Genomic DNA, 18,335 nt, shown 5'->3' with positions numbered 1-18,335 from the left:
ATAGAAGAGAGCTTAGAGAACTTCTGTTCCAAAACCCTCTTTAAATTGAGGCTGAAAGATTAAGGAATTTGCCCAACTTTGCAAAGAGCAAATGGCAAAGGTGGTCTTTGAACCAAGGTAGGTTCTTTGGTGGACCCTGTCTCCTGCTGCCTCTTCTAAACAGCAAAGTCAAAGTTCTAGCTCAAGTCTTTGGATTCTAGATCCAGTGCTTTTGCCCTACTTATCAGCTACAGAATTATGAGATCACAAGATTTAGACCTGGAAAGGGCCTTAGAAGCCCTAGTTCAAATCCCTTCCTTTTACTGGTGAAAATGAAGGGTGTTAAAGAACAAAATTGCCCAAGGTCACAGCAAGTAAACTGAGATGGGATTCAAACCCAGGGCTTTTGGCTCCAGGGGCAGTGCTTTCCCTATCACACCAGGCTGCTATTTCTGCCTTTGGGGGAGCCAATGCTGATGACAGGCAGACCAGCCTGAGTCTTCTTGTTGTGCCATTTGCCTAATGCTTAGGAGAGCTTTGTTGGGGGAAGGACTTGGAGCTGAGAGCTGAACATTCCCAATGGAGTGCTCACTCATCTTGGCAGAGACATTACCAAGTCAAACCATTTGGTTTCTTTCCCTCCTCTTCCGGAAAATAGAGCTAATAAAAGCACTAACCTAGTTCTTGGGGTGGTCTAGCTGTTATGAGTAAAGCCCTTCTGAGGATGAAATTCTCAATTTAAGTGCCCTAAATTGTACCTTAATGGTATGGGAGGATGTGCCAGATAGAAAAAAACTCTTGAGTTCAGAGCAATTTAGCTGCTCTCTGACACCCTTGAAGACCCTGATGGGGCTAGACAGTCTGGCATTATGTCTGTATCTAATGGAGATACTTCACCAGCTCAGTTCTCTGTCACTGTGTAGCATTTCCCTAATAGGAGAGATAATCATCCCCCAACTACTGGTCTGGATGGCTGAATCATCAAAGGAGCTGCTGGGAAAGTTTAGCCTAGAGAAGAAAAGACAAGAGTCATGGTCAGTGTTTTCAAGGGCTACTGTGTGAAAAGAATTAAACCTGTTCTACTCAACTTCGAGGGCAGAGTTGAGGAGCAAGGTGTAGAGAATCAAGTTGCAGCTCAATGTAAGGAAAATAATAATAGCTAAGATTTACATAGCACTTACTATATGTCAAGTTCTGCTAAGTACATCACTGAAAGTCTTACAAGTGGAGCAGCTAAGTAGCATATTGAGTAGAGCATTAGGCCTAAAGTTGGCCCTGGACACACTTTCTAGCTGTGTGACCCTGGGCAGTTCACTTTTCTCCTATTGCCTGACCTTTGCCAGTCTTAGAATTGATACTAGGACGGAAGGTAAGAATTAAAAAAAAAAATCTTCCAAGTGCAGAAAAGATGAACTCTTGTAGAAGCGATTCCCTTTGGTGCAAGTTGAACTGGATACCCAAAGACCCAAGGCACAACCATGATTCTCATTTGGTCTGCCCATTGGTGACGTGTTTTCCTCTTTGAGGAGCCATTTTGCTGTTTAAGCACTAAGGTTAGTGCTGTCCCTAAGAAGCAGGTATACAGAAAGTTCTCTCTGGTGAAGGGGTTGCTGCAGGGGCAGTGAGGTGGCACAGTGGATAGAGCACTAGGCCTGGAGTCAGAAGGACTTTGGTTCAAATCTGACTCAGACATTTTCTTGATGTGGGACTGTGGGCAAGTCATTTAATCCCCTTTACTTTATCCCTTGCTGCCCTTCTGACTTGAGTTGTTACTAGGATGGGGTCATTGGCTATTCCTCTCTCAGCCTTAAATGGACACCAGGGTATGCACATTGTAGGAATTGTAGGATGGAAGAAGCCAATCATCCCAAGGATTGGTCATCAGAGAATTCTGGTCAGAGAGTTGGTTCTAATTAGTGGCCCATAAAGGTATATGATGATACCAGCTCCTTTCACCCTTTTCTCACTGCTTTTGATCAGTTTCACTAATAAGCCACAAGAATGCTATTCTAGGCCTTCATTTCTTACATCTGGATTGCAGTACAATGAGTCAAGCCAAAAATCACATTCTATGGGAAGCCTTGACTGCCTTTGGAGTTTAAGAAAAGGGAAAAGAAAAACACACCCACAGAATGAATAAATAAATAAAAACCCAGCAAGTTTCTGATCCCTCTGGAGAAAGGGGCCTGGGAGTTTGACACTGGGTTTTCTTCCTGGGTCTTCTTGCTGTTTTTCTTTCGGACCAATCAAGACAGTGTCAATTTTGCCCATCAGAGAAATGGGACTCTGGCTACTTCCCTGATTCTCTGAGGATGGGTGCTTTGCAGCAGAAATATGTGGAATTCAAGATGATCTAGAACAAAAAGGGTCCTGTAGCATCTACACTTTTCATTTTTTGAGACGGGAACCAGACCAAAGCGGGAAGGGACAGAAGGAATGCCCAAGCTCTCATAACAAGGTATAGAGTTGAGATTTGAATTCAAGACTTCTGATACTAAATCAAGTGTCCTTTCCAGGACACCATCCTGATGATTGGATTCTAAGATGAAAGACATTTAGGTACAAATCAATGTTCCCAAAATAAGGATTGAAGGGCTAAGTGAGTCTTCACTAACCTATAGCCCCCAGTGTGTCAGTGCAGGACAGCAGCAGAGCCATGACTAGCATCTTGGACAAGGGGTCATGGGATACAGGCTGTCATTAACTGAGTGCAAATCATTAACATTCAAGAGTTTGGGGAATACAAAAACTGAATTCGACTTCCTTGAGAGCTTACAGTCTATAAGGCAATACATAATCAGAAGTCACTTGGGAAAACAAAGGGCTCTTTGAGGTAGAAAGGAAGGAAAGAATGGTCATCAAGGGGTTAGGGGAGATTTTGTAGCAGTGTTGTTCAAACTCGATTTAAAGGATGGGATAGCAGGGACAGAATGGAGAGCCAGGTCTAAAGATGAGACGTTCTGGGTTCAAATGTGGCCTTAGACACTTTCTGGCTGTGTAACCCTGGGCGAGTCACTTCGCCCCATTGCCTAGCCCTTACTGCTCTTCTGCCTTAGATCCAGTACATAGTATTGATTCTAAAGCGGAAGGTAAGGGTTTAAAGGATGGGAAAGCAATAAGGGCAGAAACCATCTAGTCACCACAGTGAGTATAGAGGTAGAAGAGCATGGGAACTGAGTTGTGGGCAGACGTGTCCAGTCAGCCTGAAAAGACTGTTGGTTCAGTTCATGGAGGGCCTTGAGCTCCAGGCTAAGTTGGGAGGCACCAGGGCTTTTAAACAACAATGTCATGGCCAGATCGATGCATGAAGATTGCCCTGGCAACTGCATGAGTAGAGACGGGAAGACCAGTTAGGAGGCTATATGATAGTCCTGGGGGATGCTAATGAGGACTGCCATTAAGGTGGGAGTCATCGAGTCAGTCTCTGAACCTCTGCCTCCTGCAAAATGAGGGGGGTAAAACGGGTCTCTGAGGTCCTTTCAGACTATCAACCATTCTAGGGCAAAGGGGTTCCTTAGAATACATTAGCCTCCACATAGAGGGGATGCACTTGTACCAAAGTGGAACATGAAAGCTTGAAATTTATCAGCTCCACAGACTGACAGAAGAGCAGGAAGCTGGCAGGCAGAGCAGCTCCATGTTCCAAACCCTTCAGGCATCTCAAAAACCAGGGCAGCAAAACCCTTGGGCTGTACACCTCACAGATGCGCCAAGCCTGGGTATGCCTGGGACTCATGGCCCTTGCTGAGGGGGTAATTCATACATGACAACACCACGTTCTAGCCGTGGCCCATTCCTGACACTAAATAGTCTATTCATTAAGTCTCCGCTGGTCCTCAGGCAGGAATTTATTCAGGGCTCTGCCTTCTGTGCATTCTTTACAGCAACCCACCTCATTTTCAGCTATTTCGATGTATGGGGTGCAGACGGTGCCCACAGTGGCATTTGGCATGGAGGGAGGGTGATGGGTAGGCAGGGTACTTACAGCTCCAGACAAACCATCTCAGCCAACTTGTTTGTCAGCTTGGACGGGCTTTTCCTCCAACCCCCTCTCCCCCCGGCTCTTTCGTGTATATGGGTGTGCGTGTGTGTGTGTGTTTTCTTAATGCTTGATCTTTTAAGATGAATATTAAAACTAAGCTGCATTGGTCTTTCGAATATACAGCCAAGCTGACCATGATCTGAAACAAATCTTTGTTTTGGAATAGAGCAGCCCCAACGCCCACTGCCTGTATTGCACGAAGGACTGGGAAATGGGAGCTGTTGTCAGAAAAGGTCACAGGAGTATGATAGTCTGTGCAATGCTAGGACCATTATTTCCATTTAAAAGGAAAGGGAGAGCAAGAGCAGGCTGTGAACCAGTTGCATGCCATTTAATTACCAGCTTTGGACCAGCCCAAGTAGAAGTTATGTGTTTTTATTTAAATAGCTCAGTAGTGTCACTTGTCTTAAAAAAAAAAATCCCAAACCCATGAAATACCAAGGAACAAACACAATTACATTGATAGAATCAGCTGGAAGAACTGCGGACAGAATGTCATTTGGGAACCTCTTGGTTCCTCTTAGGATAACCAAAGTGCTCCTTCGTCATTTGGTCTGAAGCTGCATCTCTGATCTCACTGTAAATGAGGATCTGTTACGGTTTAGAAGATTAATTTGCATCTCATGGATGAGTATAGCGGTAGTCATGGCCTTTTGCCACATGTGGAAAGGGAGTCCCAGCCACAGTGGAAAAATACTAAAGAATACTAAAGCCTTTGAGCTCAAAAAGGGACATGTAAAGTGAACCATCAAACTCTTGTCAACAGTCATATCTGTCTCCCTTCTGCAAGCTATCTCTTTAGCCTAAGAATATATCTGAAACAGATCTGATTCTTCCTAAAAAAAAAAAAAAAACCCAAACCAAAAACCCAAGCCTGGGTGTGCTGGCACTCTCAGGCCTTTCCCTTGTCTGCTGAATAAGTTTCTCAGCCCTGACTAGCTTTCCATGAAACCCCAACTTCGTGAGTGGGACAGATTGCTGCTCCTATGGGGTAGGTTCCTCCTCGCCAGCTCTTGGACTGAATACACTGAGCTTTCAGAGGTGTGAATGCAGCTGGATCTTACAAGACCACAGGATAGTTCCTGAGCCACACACAGGAATGAAAGCTTGGACCAAGTCAGAGGAAAAGACATTCACTGGGGTGTATGGCCAGTTCCCTGAAGCTGAGGTGCCAACTAATGGACACCAAGGTTGGCTCTAGTCACTATACCACATTCTTCTCCATGATAAAATGCACTCCTTTTTTGAAGCAAAAAGCTCCCCTTTGGGATCCTAGATTCCCTGAGAGCATTTCCTACAAAAGTAGAGACAATGCCTGTGAAATCTGCTGGTAAAACAATTCTATGGGTTGCAAACCCCTTTTTATACCATGAGGAACGAGAGTAGATCGAGTCATTTGGGCTAGATTCAGAATGGGAGAAAAGAAATGGGAATAAACACATCTCCCCCACCTCCGAGGCCAAGAGCAGGACAGTTGCCTCTGTTTCCTATCACTTCTGAGGTCATATGCTATCTTCATCTAGCATTTTGTTGATCCCATCACAGATCCGTCGCAGGTGGGAACGGTAGGGCTCAGAGGGTCCATACAGTGCTGCCAGAAACTCAAAGTCTGCAAAGTGGTTAAAGACATGGTTGATGCGTGAATGAGACTTGCTCGTCAGGTGTGTGTTGACAGCCTGGTGCAGCAGGTCTCGACACTCGTGGAGGGTGGTGGCCATGACCCGTCGGTCAAATGTAAAGTCTATCTGGTAGAAGCTGACGGCCGTCATGGCCAGGTGATGGACCTTCTTTCGAAAGCGTTCCATTAGTGCCAGCTCCTCAGGGCTGAACTGCCCGTTTCGGTAGAGGATACCCAATTTCATGACGATCTTGATGAGGTCTTTAATGATCTTTTGGGCCTCCTTGCGGTTCCGGGTGAATTCCTTTGTCACCCTATAGAGCTCATCGAGGACCTCACTGCTTGTGTCATCAATGAACACACTGGCCATAGTCTTGGAGGCCATCTTGCTCAGGAGTTTCTTCTGAGCCTGCAGAGCAAGGTTCTTGGTGCTGAAGGTGTCCATACTTGCTAAAGACAAGAAGAGAGAGAGAGAGAGAGAGAGAGAGAGAGAGAGAGAGAGAGAGAGAGAGAGAGAGAGAGAGAGAGAGAGAGAGAGAGAGAGAGAGAGAGAGAGAGAGAGAGAGAGAGAGAGAGAGAGAGAGAGAGAGAGAGAGATAAGTAATCATCCCTTTTACTACAATTGGGAATTCTCTAGCCAACCTTCCTCCCATCTTGGCTGGCTAAAGAGTCAGGGACCTTGCTTCAAGACAATGTGTTCTTCACTTTCATTTTTTGTGACATCATTCCTCCCCACTCCCATTTGTAAAATAGGCTCTGTACCTACACTTACTAGCTGTCTGACCTAAGGCAAATCACTTATCTCTGGGAGCCTGTTTTCTCCTCTGTAAAAATGACAGGGTCAGACCCTATCTCTGTGATTCTTAATGACCCTGACAATCAAAATTCCTGTAATGACTTCTTAAATTAAAAAAACATTTCATTTATACCATTTTGGCTTCATATCACTGTAATTTTCTTTCCTTGTAAAAAGAAAAACAGTTATGCAAAACCAACTGATGCATCAACTGTTAGGGTAAATGACATCCAGCACCCATGGTTTTCTACTTTTCTAAGGAAAAGTAAGAAATGTTTTTTCTCCTCTCCAGGATTTTGATTGGTTATATAATAACTTCATCAAGGTTTTTATTTGCCTTTTAAAAAAAAGCAAACATCTAGGTAGTGTCAGGAAAAGTGTTCAAATCTGGACTCAGACACTAGTGTGTGACTTTAGATCCATCATTTTTCCTCCCTCAGTTTCCTCAGCTGTAAAATGGGGATAATAAATAGCACCTACCTACTTCTCAAGGTTGTTGTGAGACACAAATGAGATAATATTTGTAAAGTACCTGGCATACAGCAGGCATTAATTTATAAATGTTTATTCCCTTCCTCCCTTTTCCTTCCTTTAAAGGAAGTAACTACATGAATTCTGTTTAACAATTGGAAGGGAAAAATAAAGAAGGATTTCTTTAACAGCAGGTGGAGGGTGGAGGTGGGGGTGAGGATGAGTTTTAAGTATTTTAAGAATTGGGAAGCAATTTAGATACCTAAAAATGACAGGTTGAGACTGTAGTCTCTCAGGTGACAGTAGAACCATCTAACAAAGGCAATTCTAAAACTGTGGGCATAGAGAAGCCACTGGGAGACCTTGGAATTCCAAATACCATGGAATCATTCTTGACTCTTCTCTTTTTTCCACACTCAAATATTCATCCAGTTACCAAGCTTTACTATTGATTCTACCTATACAAAATCTTTCCCATCCATCATCCTTTCCCTCTATTCTCATGGTCACTGACCTACTGGAGGTCCTCATTATCCTCATCTTGGACCCCCACCCCCATTGCTTTTTAAAAAAACTCTTACCTTCCATCTTAGAATCAATACTGTGTATTGGTTCCAAGGCAGAAGAGTGATAAGGGCTGGGCAATGGGGTCAAGTGACTTGCCCAGGGTCACACAGCTAGGAAATGTCTGAGGTCAGATGTGAACCTTGGATCCCATCTCTAGGCCTGGCTCTCAATCCACTGAGCCACCCCATCTATGCCCCCCCAATAGTTCCTATAACAGATCTCTCTGTTTTCAGTCTTCCCCTACTCCTACTGGCTTCACCCAGCTACCCAAATAGTCTTCCTTAAGAACTAGTCTGACCAAGTCAGTCCCCTGCTTCAGAAAACTGCACTGGCTTGATACTGACTCTATAATAAAATTTAAACTCCTCAGTTTGGCATTTAAAGCCCATCATAGTTGGAACTCCAGCCTCCCTCCCTTTCCAGACTTATTTCTCATGACTACTTTTCAAACACTTTTTACATTCTGCCCAAGATTGTCCTTGTTCTTTTGCAAACATGGTCTTCCACCACCTGCTCCATGATTTTGTATGGTTGTTCCCCATGCCCGGAATTCACTCCCTCATCCCTAGTTTTTAGGGTCCTTGGCTTCCTTTAAGACAATTCACCTTTCCTTATTCCCCCCTAAAATTGTTATTCTTTTTCCTTCCTCAAATTATATTATATTATTTGGTTTTCAGTCATTTCAATCATGCCTAACTTTGTGACCTCATTTGGAGTTTTCTTGGGAAAGATACTGGAAAGGTATGCCATTTCCTTCTCCAGCTTCTTTTGTAGATGAGGAAACTGAGGCAAACAGGGTTAAGTGACTTGTTCAGGGTCACACAAAGTTAGTAAGTATCTGAGATCAGATTTGAACTTGGGAAGATGCGTCTTCCCGATTTTAGGACCGGCACTCTATCCATGGTGCTACTTGGCTTCAGTAAGTCCACTGGTAAAGCATTCACTCCTTAAGGACAGAGGCTCTTTTCCATTTCTATCTCTGAATTCCACACTGCCTGGCATATACTGTGCATTTAATAAATCCCTGTTCAACTAATGCACTGTTGGTGGAACTGTGAACAGAAACAATCATCCTGGAGAGCAATATGTAACCACACTCAAACAGCAATAAAACTATGCATACCTTTGGACCCCACCATACCACTACTGGGTCTACATCCCAAAAAGATTAGAAATAAAGAAAAAGGACTTATTTATCCAAAAATATTTTTAGCAGTTCTTTTTGTAGTGGTAAAGAATCAGAAACTAAGGGATGTCCTTCAATTGGGGAATGACTGAACAAGTTGTATTATATGGTTGTAATAGAATACTATTGCACCGTAAGGAACAATGAATAGGATGAATTCAGAAAAACCTGCAAAGACTCACATGAACTGATGCAAAGTGAAGTGGGTAGAACTAGGAGAACAGTGTATACAGTAATAGAAATATCAGACTATTTACTGCCTTGGGCAGGAGAGGGCAGGAGAGAAGAGAATTGTTTCTCCATGTAATTGAAAAAAATAAAATTCAATTAAAAATAAATCCCTGTCCAATTGAAGAGAAGCACCATCCTCCTTATGGGATTTGTAGATTTGGGGGGAATATTAGAGGACATATTTTGAGTCTCTTTTTTTAAACATTATTTTATTTGGTCATTTTCATACATTATTCATTGGAAACAGAGATCATTTTCTTTTCCTCACCCCCTCCATGGGGGACATTGTTAAGATGATCAGAACTGGAATTTACCATAATAATGTAAGTCATTATAACTGACTTTAGAGTTTAGAAGATCAGAGATTTAGAACTGGAAGGGAGTTTAGAAGTTATCTAGTACAACTCTCCCATTTGACAGATAAGGAAACTAAAGCCCCAAGAGAAATAATGACTTGCTCAGAATAATCACTCCTCATTTTGCTGTACTTTGAAGTTTTCCAAAGCACTTTCCACACAACAATCATAAGGTAGATTGGGGAAGGGGGTGAGTTTTGTCTTCTTTTGGTGAAGTCATTTTCTATAGTCATGCATCTATCAAGCATCAGAGACAAAACTTCTGAGCCAGGTCCCTACTGTCTCCTCACAGTCTCCCTTCATATGCAAGCAGGGGACAGTGGATACAGCTTGGGATTTAGGGTCAGAAGATTTGGGTGTGAATTCTGATGGTTATTTGCTACCTTATTGCTTATATCTGTAATTCTTTGCTTCCCTTAAAGTCTCTGGTTCAATAACAGATTCAATTACAGGATGAAACACCCAGCAGCCAGTGCCATTCCATGGGCATTGCCCTCTGGCAAGGGTAGATTCCTGCACCTGTGACCCAAGGAAGCTCATCATGAAGCCAACCAGCAAGAAAAGATCATCTGAGCTGGTTTGGGTTGTGATAAGCTATTTGGAAGAGTAAGTGCAGGAACCATCTTCCTTTTGGGTAGAGGTGGGGAACTAAGGGTATGGAATATTGTATATGCTGGCAGATGGGTGTCTGTGTTGGTGAGTTTTGCTTAACTATTTTTCTTTGCTACAAGGGAAGACTTGTGAGTTGAGGGAAGAGAAGGAGAGATGGAAATTTTTCTTTTCTTTTTTTTAAGAGCTAGGCAATGGGGAACAAATGACTTGTCCAGGGTCACACAGCTAGGAAGTATCTGATATCAGATTTGAACCCAGGACCTCTGGTCTCTAGACCTGGCTCTCAATCCACTGAGCCATCTAGCTGCCCTGTGAGAAGTTATTTCTACAAATGACTGTGATATAAAAAAATCTAAAAACTTTAAAAATAAAATGACTTTTAAAAAATGACATAAGGGTATTGCCTCCATAGGGACAGCTAGGTGGCTCAATGGATTGAGAACCAGGCCCAGAGATGGGAGGTCCTGGGTTCAAATCTGGCCTCAGACATTTCCTAGCTATGTGACCCTTGATGCCTTTTGCCTAGCCCTTACCACTCTTCTGCCCTAGCACCAATATGTAGTATTGATTCTAAGATGGAAGGTAAGAGTTTTAGAACAACAACCAAAAAAAAACCAAAAATGACAAAGACAAGACAGGTGTGAGTCACCCCGGAGAGGCAGGGAAGAAACATTTAGATCAATGTGATCACAGATCTAACAGCAGCAGAGATAGGACACAGAGGAACCCAAAGAAGCTTGGTCCTCTATAAGTCATCAAACACTTGCTGAGCTTTTGGATCTGCCTTCATGGCCTGTCAGGAGATTGAATTCAGAAAACCCATTAACCCAAATCTGCAAAATATAGCTGGAAAGGAACTTGTGGATAGAATCTAATCTTCTTGTTTTATTTACAGCTGGGGAAACTGAGAACTTGGATGGGGGAGAGACTCCTCTAAGCTTAAATTAACACAGCTATGCATATCCAGGGCACTTTCCATTGCAGCACATTGTGGAGATAGATGTACTTTCCCCCCAAAGCATTCCATTTTTTTATTATTCCTTCCTCCATTCAGCAAGAATTTATTAAGCACCTACCAGGTGCAGAGTTTCATCCTAATATAGCAACTTTGTACCTAAAAGATGCTTAATAAATGGGTGTTGATTTTTTGTAATTTTTGTTGTAAAATTTTAATGACTGGCTATCCAAAAAAAGAAAAAAGGCTTGAAGGACACACTTTTAAGTTTAATTTGCATTATTAACATTTTCTCCATCACTTTTTTAAGGCTAAAAATAAACAAAACAATTTTTTTCAAGTATAAACTTTGATTTGTATCACTTGCCAATTTCCAAGGTGTAAATGCTCATCCTGAAATTTAACAACCAGCTCTTGTGAGCCAAGTTGAGATGGTTCCAGCACAGGCCTGAACATTTACAGAGATAAATAAATATAACATAAGGTAGGAGAGAGCAGAATTAGGGAGATCAGGGAGGGCTTCCTGTCGGAGATGGGGTGGCCCCTGAGTTGAGCTTGAAGAAAGCTGAGAATCCTAAGGGCCAGGAGTGAAAGAGAGTACACTAGGGCCCCCTTATCCTTGGTTTCTGTTTTCTGTGGTCAGATAAGGCACTTATGGGAGGTGGGGTGGGAGACCATAGAGCACCCAGCTGAGAGCAAGAGCGGGGAGAGAGAACACAAATACGTGGGGGTCAGCACGTATTTGTGCCATCTGAGATAGATCTTGGAATGAATCCCCCTTGGCTAGGGGGCCCTACTGTACTTCAGGCACAGGAGATAAAGGAACAGAACTGGACAGGGAATAACAAAAGGACACCAACTTGGTTACAATTTGTAGTTTATAAAAGGGAGGAATCTGGAAGGGCCAGAAACTGAATGTGGATGTGAGTCTGGAGCCAGATTGCATTTATTCTAGAGGCTGGAACGAATCCTGAAGCTTCTTCAGCAAGGGGGGACACGTTGAGACCTATGATATTTAGGGAGATGATTTTGGCAGCTCTGTGAAGAACAGATTCAGAGAGAAAAGAGTCTGGAAATAGTCTCCAAATCCCCAGATCTCTTTGTGCTTGTGTTGTTTAATAAGTTGAGACTAAGGATGGTCAGAAATGGAATGTTGGCAGGACAGAGGAGGGAGAAGGAGAAACTGGACCCTTCCCAGAGTTCTTATTTGTGATAATGATAGTCGGGGCAACAATTTGTGTTTCTATAGAACTTTTAGATTCATAAAGCATTTTTCTTTACTTTTTTTTTAACTCTTAGCTTCTGTCTCAGGCTCAATGCTAATGACTGGTTCTAAAGCAGAAGAGCAGTAAGGGTTAGGCAATTGGGGTTAAGTGACTTGCCCAAGGTCACACACCTGGGAATTTTCTGAGGCCGGATCATAAAGCACTTTTCTCACAATGATCCCCAGGAGGTAGAGTTCAGGGATCCAGAGCTGGGAGGGTTCCTCTGTTTTGTCAAAGGGGTTTTTAACCTGGAGTCTTAACCCTGATAACTTGAACTTGATAACTGTTTCACAATCATATTGATTTCCTTTGTAATTCTCTGCATTTTATTTTGTGCATTTAAAAATATTCTTTTGAAAATGGGGCCCAAGGCTTTCCCAGTATGACTGCCAAAGGAGTCCAGGATATTAAAAAAAAAGATGAAGAACCTCTGCTTTAGTCCAGCCTTCTCCTTTTACAGGAGGAATTGAGGTTCAGCAAAGAGACAAAGCCAGAGAGACTGAATATGGGGCTCTTTTTACTCAATGAGAGTGCATTTTGCTGTTTAGTTGTTCAAATCTTTGTGACATTGTGGGCCATAGCATACCACTACTGTGCATGGGGTTTCTTGGCAGAGACACTGGAGCAGTTTGCCATTTCTTTCTCCAGTGGATGAAGGCAAACAGGGGAAAGTGACTTGCTCAGAATCACAGCTAGTATATATCTGAATCCAGATTTGAACTCAAGTCTTTCTGATTCTAGGCTCAGTGCTCTAGAGATCCACTGAGCTACCAAGCATCCTCCTAGGCAAATAGAGGTTAAGTGACTTGCCCAAGGTCACATCACTAGTGAGTGTCTTAGGCTGGATATGCACTCATCTTTCTGACTCCAGTCTGGTGCTCTATCTACTGTTTCTTGATAGTCTATTACTATCCTTGTTTTATAGACAAAAGAAGCTCAGAGTATGTGCATGTCCCTTAATAAGACTGAGATTTGGACCCTATTCTCCAAACTCCAAATTTAGAACCCTTCACCATATCACAACAAAGCATAGTTTAACCTCATTTTATGTATTTATTTATTTATTTATTTATTTAATTGATTAATTTAGAATATTTTTCCATGGTTACATGATTCGTGTTCTTTCCCTCCCTCCTCCCGTAGCCGATGCACAATTCCACTGGGTTTTGCATGTATCATTGTTCAAGACCCGTTTCCATATTATTAATATTTGCACCAGGGTGATCATTTAGTGTCTACATCCCCAATCATATCCCCATCGACCCATGTGATCAAGCAGCTGTTTTTCTTCTGTGTTTCTGCTCCCACAGTTCTTCCTCTGCATGTGGTTTATCCCCATTTCAGAGATAAGGAAACGGGCCTAGTGTAATCCCACACCACATAACTCACTAGTGATGAACCCCAGGATTTGGACAGTGGGCGCTTGACTCCAGGTTGTGTCCTCCTTTCACCATAGTTAACACATAGCTCTTGGCAGTTAAGGTGAGAAGCACCCCATCTTGGTTATCTAGCAGATAATGGGAGTTCTTCCTGGCCTTGAACGAAATCTCCAAGAAATGTATTGTGCACGTGCTTTCACACAGAGTTATTTGTGGCTTTCTGGAAACTCAATGGTTTGTCAGCATTTCCTTTGATGTGAAAACATTGATTTTTAACAGTGTGAACCTTGGACAGGGGGCTGGCTTGAACTCCTAATAAAGAACAGAGAAAATATAGGAGCAGTCCTTCCCATAGCTGTGAGCAGGCAGGGGCCAATCATTGGCTTAGCAGAGGAGGAGGAGAAAGCACAATTCAGGTAGTTGTGACCTTGACCGTGGCCTATAGAAGACAGAGCACTGGCCTGGCTGGCCTGGATTCTAGCCCTGGCTTTGCTGATTTCTAACTGGAAGATGTTGGGCAAGTCACTGTCATCTGGACAGGTTTTAGAATTGGGAGGTCTCTTAGAGATCATCTAGTCTAACCCCTTTACTTTCCAGATGAGGAAACTGAGGCCCACAGAGGGATATAAGCTGTTTGTTCAAGGTCACACAATTAGAAAATGGTCGACTTGGTATTCAAACCAAGGAATAAGATTCTTCTAATTCCAAATCTAGTGCTTATATGACACTGTAAAATGGTGGGATTGTAAGAGGCTGTCTTTAAAGTTCTAGAAAAATGAAAGCCCATGAGGACAGGGAGTCTCACATTTTTGTTTTTATGTCCTTTGGGCTTAAGGGCACTACAATGAGTACATACAATAATAAAATGCTTGTGGACTGATTATTCTTGACATTCTGTGTTCTAAGGCCCTCCAGCCCTGCCATTCTACCTTCAAAGATCCCCCTTAGCTCTGATATTCTGTGTTCTAAGGGTCTGTCTCAGCTCTAACATTCCATGTTCTAAGGGCTTTCTCAGCTCTGACATTCTAATGGCTTTCCCAGCTCTGACATTCCATGTTCTAATGACTTTCTAAACTCTAACATTCCAAGTTCTGATGGATTTTCCAGTTCTAATATTCCATGTTCTAAGGGCTCTCCCAGCTCTAATATTCCATGTTCTAAGGGCTCTCCCAGCTCCAATATTGCATGTTCTAAGGGCTCTCCCAGCTTCAATATTGCATGTTCTAAGGGCTCTCCCAGTTCTAATATTGCATATTCTAAGGGCTCTCCCAGTTCTAATATTCCATGTTCTAAGGGCTCTCCCAGCTCCAATATTGCATGTTCTAAGGGCTCTCCCAGCTCTAACATTCCATAAGGGCTCTCCCAGCTCTGATATTCCATGTTCTAAGGGCTCTCTCAGCTCTAATATTCCATGTTCTAAGGGCTCTCCCAGCTCCAATATTGCATGTTCTAAGGGCTCTCCCAGCTCTAATATTGCATGTTCTAAGGGCTCTCCCAGCTCCAATATTGCATGTTCTAAGGGCTCTCCCAGCTCCAACATTCCCTGTTCTAAAGGCTCTCCCAGCCCTGATATTCCCTCCCAGCTTTAGTTCTCCTCTCTCCATTCTCACAGTCCTCTCCATCATCTCCAGTTTCTACTCTTTCCTTTGCAGCCCTTCTCACAGGGGTTCCCACCCCCCTCTACACTCGAGGTCATTGCTGAGCCCAGGATCTTACTTCCTGACAGCTGGCCCTTTGTCATCAGTAGATTCTTTCCTGGTCTCTTAGCCTCAGAATCTCAGACCTGGAAGGGACTTCAAAGACCATCTGGTTAAACCCAAAGCTGCTATCCAAGAATCCCCCTGACAATCTAAGAATAAGCACAGCTGACATTTAGAGAATGTTCTAAGGTTTGCAGAGTGCTGTCCACATAGCATCTCATTTGAGCCTCACAACAACTCTGCATAAGATTGGGGGGATTATTATCCTCATTTTTCAGATAAAGAAACTGAGGCTGAGTATCATAAGTGACTTGCTCAGGGTAAAAAAAAGGGGGTCTGAGGTAGGATTCAAACTCAGCTCTTCTTGACTCCCAGTTTAATGTTCTTAATCCCTCCATCCCAGACTGCACCATCCAGGCAAGTGGTTATCCTATCTTTGGAGGAAAATCTCTAGTGAAGGGGGACCTCACCATGCCCCCAGCACACACATACACCCCATATACATCACTTATACACATGTACACACACCACACAACCTCCTGGACCCCTCATCACATATCAAACCCACACACAGCCCCATACCATACCCACACTCACACTTACACACATAGACCCCCACAATAACACACACACACACAGATACATATACAGACATACACACACTGCACCCCCTGACCTCATCTGCTCCTCAAGAGTTTACCAGAACTCTTTAAGGCTCTTCTGTCACCCCAGACATTTCTTCCCCTCACTCCTTTCTGCCCCATCCCTGACAAGCCATTCCTCTGATCAGAAATACTCAGTGGCTCCCACTGCCTTCAACATAAAAACCAGGGGGCAGCGGGGTGGTTCAGTAGATTGAAAGCCAGGTCTAGAGATGAGAGGTCCTGGGTTCAAATCTGGCCTCAGACACTTCCCAGCTGTGTGACCCTGGACAAGTCACTTAACCCCCATTGCCTAGCCCTTACTGTTCTGCCTCAGAACCAATAGGCAATATTGATTCTAAGACAGAAGGGAAGGGTTTAAAAAAAAAAGATAAAAACCAAATTCCTCAGTCAAGCATTCAAGAGCTTCCTCCATGGAGTCTCAGCCTCCTTGCATCAAACTAATGGGACTACTTACCACTACCTGGTCTGCTGACCCCTTCTAAGCTCCTGCTTACATCAGTTCAGAGCCCTCCTCTCTTCCTTGTTGCTGCTTTTGAAGAGTCATTTTTCAAGGCCCAGATCAAATCGCTCCCCTTCTGAGAAGCCTACCCTGATTGCTCATGGGTTCATACAGTCCTAACATTCTAGGTCATTGTCTAAGTTGGCTAGCAATCCCTGGGAGCCCCCAGGATACCTTTTACTTTTGTTTTCAACTCTGGAAACCTTTTCCTTTTTTCGTCTTTCTGGTGGCTCAGTGGATAAAGTGTTGGGCCTGCTGTCATGAAGACCTGCTTTCAAATCCAACCTTAGATAACAAGTAGCTGTGCGACCTTGAGCAAGTTCACGTAATCTTTGCTTGCCTCAGTTTCCTCCTCTGTAAAATGGACATAATTATAGCATCTTTTTCCTAGGGTCGTGAGGATCAAATGAAATAACATTTGTGAAGCGCTTAGCAGGCCTTCAAACACCATCTAAATGCTAATTATTCTATCCTATCATTTTCTAAATTTGCCTGCTTGGTCTCCAGTGACTGTGAACTCCCTGAAAACCAGGACTGGATCTTACTCTCCTTTGCCCTCCCTTCCATCATTATTATAACAACAACAAGAAAAACTCACAAAGAGGCAGTGTGGTGTAATGGGAGGACCTGAGTGGACCTCCTGGCTCCCCTGGGTGAGTCACTTACTCTGTCTCTGGCTGTTTCCTATGGTAACCAAATTAGGGCTAGACTCCAGGATCTATAAGGTCTTTCCCAACCCCAAAACTACCATGTTTATTAACATTGAAGGAATAGGGGATCATTGAAATTCAATCCACAGACATTATTAAGGACCTACTATGTCAAAGTAGTTTGCTTTAGAAACAAATATGTGAAGTTCCAGAACTCAAACATATATATATATATATATATATATATATATAATTTTTTTTTAATCACTACAAGGTCCTTAGCCTTGTGTGTGTGTGTCCTGGACTTCTTGAGCAATCAGTCTGGGCAAGTCTCCGAACTCTTCAGATTAATATTTTTTAAATGCAGAGATACAGAGTAAAAGGAGAAGAACCAGGAGAACATTGTACACAGAGACTGATACACTGTGGCACAATTGAATGTAATGGATTTCTCTACTAGCAGCAATGCAATGAACCAGGACAATTCTGAGGGATCCATGAGAAAGATGCTATTCACATCCAGAGGAAGAACTGTGGGAGCAGAAACACAGAAGAAAAACAACTGCTTGATCACATGGTCGATGGGGATATGATCGGGGATGTAGACTCTAAATGATCATCCAGGTGCAAACACCAATAATATGGAAATAGGTCTTGATCAATGACACATGTAAAACCCAGTGGAATTGTGCATTGACTACTGGAGGAGGGAGGGGAGGGAAAAAACATGAATTATGCAACCATGGAAAAATAATCTAAATTAATTAATTAAATAACCTTAATTTAAAAATATTTTTAAATGTACAATGCAAAATGTTTAAGATGACCAAAAAAGAAAAAAAAGGTTAGTGACAATAAAGATGTAATTTTTTTCTCTTTAGGTTCACAAACCTCCTAAAATCAATACATAGAGCACTTTGTGGGGAGGAGGACCCCAGGTGAAGAACCCTTGGACTAGGGAGAACAAGAAATCTGTAGAAATCACTACTTGACTCTTTTATAAATTTCCACTTTTTCACTGTATGTTATTATTCAGGCATTTCAGCCAAATCCTACTCATTGTGACCCTATTCAGAGTTTTTCTCGTAAAGATACTGGAGTGGTCTGTCATTCCCTTCTCCAGCTCATTTTCCTACAAATGAGGAAACTGAGGCAGATAGACTAAGTGACTTGCCCAGGGTCACATAGTTAGTAAGCATCTGAGGTCAGATTTGCACTCATTTTCCTAAATCTGGATTTGGATCTTCCTGACTCTTAGCCTGGAGCTCCATCCACTACATCACCTCTATATATATCACAGCCCTCAACAAAGGCATCTGTCGGTTTGTTCTCCTGAAGTCCCTGCTTTGGGGGAGGCTCAGAGT

The 18,335-nt window shown here is 42.9% G+C and overlaps 1 protein-coding gene across 4 annotated transcripts in view; it reads right to left on the bottom strand.

Moving 5' to 3' along the window:
- Positions 1 to 4,380: 4,380 nt before the first annotated feature.
- Positions 4,381 to 18,335, bottom strand: part of TNFAIP8L1 (TNF alpha induced protein 8 like 1) — a 37,758-nt gene continuing 23,803 nt past the window's right edge. For all 4 annotated transcript variants that reach the window (XM_007488928.3, XM_056822451.1, XM_007488929.3 and 1 more), the window contains one exon: positions 4,381 to 6,089. In XM_007488928.3, the coding sequence (XP_007488990.1) occupies positions 5,524 to 6,084 (561 nt within the window). In that variant the 5' untranslated portion in view covers positions 6,085 to 6,089 and the 3' untranslated portion in view covers positions 4,381 to 5,523. The remainder of the gene's footprint in view (positions 6,090 to 18,335) is intronic.

The sequence above is a fragment of the Monodelphis domestica genome, chromosome 3, assembly GCF_027887165.1.
Source record: "Monodelphis domestica isolate mMonDom1 chromosome 3, mMonDom1.pri, whole genome shotgun sequence".
Lineage (NCBI taxonomy): Eukaryota > Metazoa > Chordata > Mammalia > Didelphimorphia > Didelphidae > Monodelphis > Monodelphis domestica.
The sequence above is the reverse complement of the archived record's forward strand: the minus strand, read 5'-3'. Positions and strand labels throughout refer to the sequence as shown.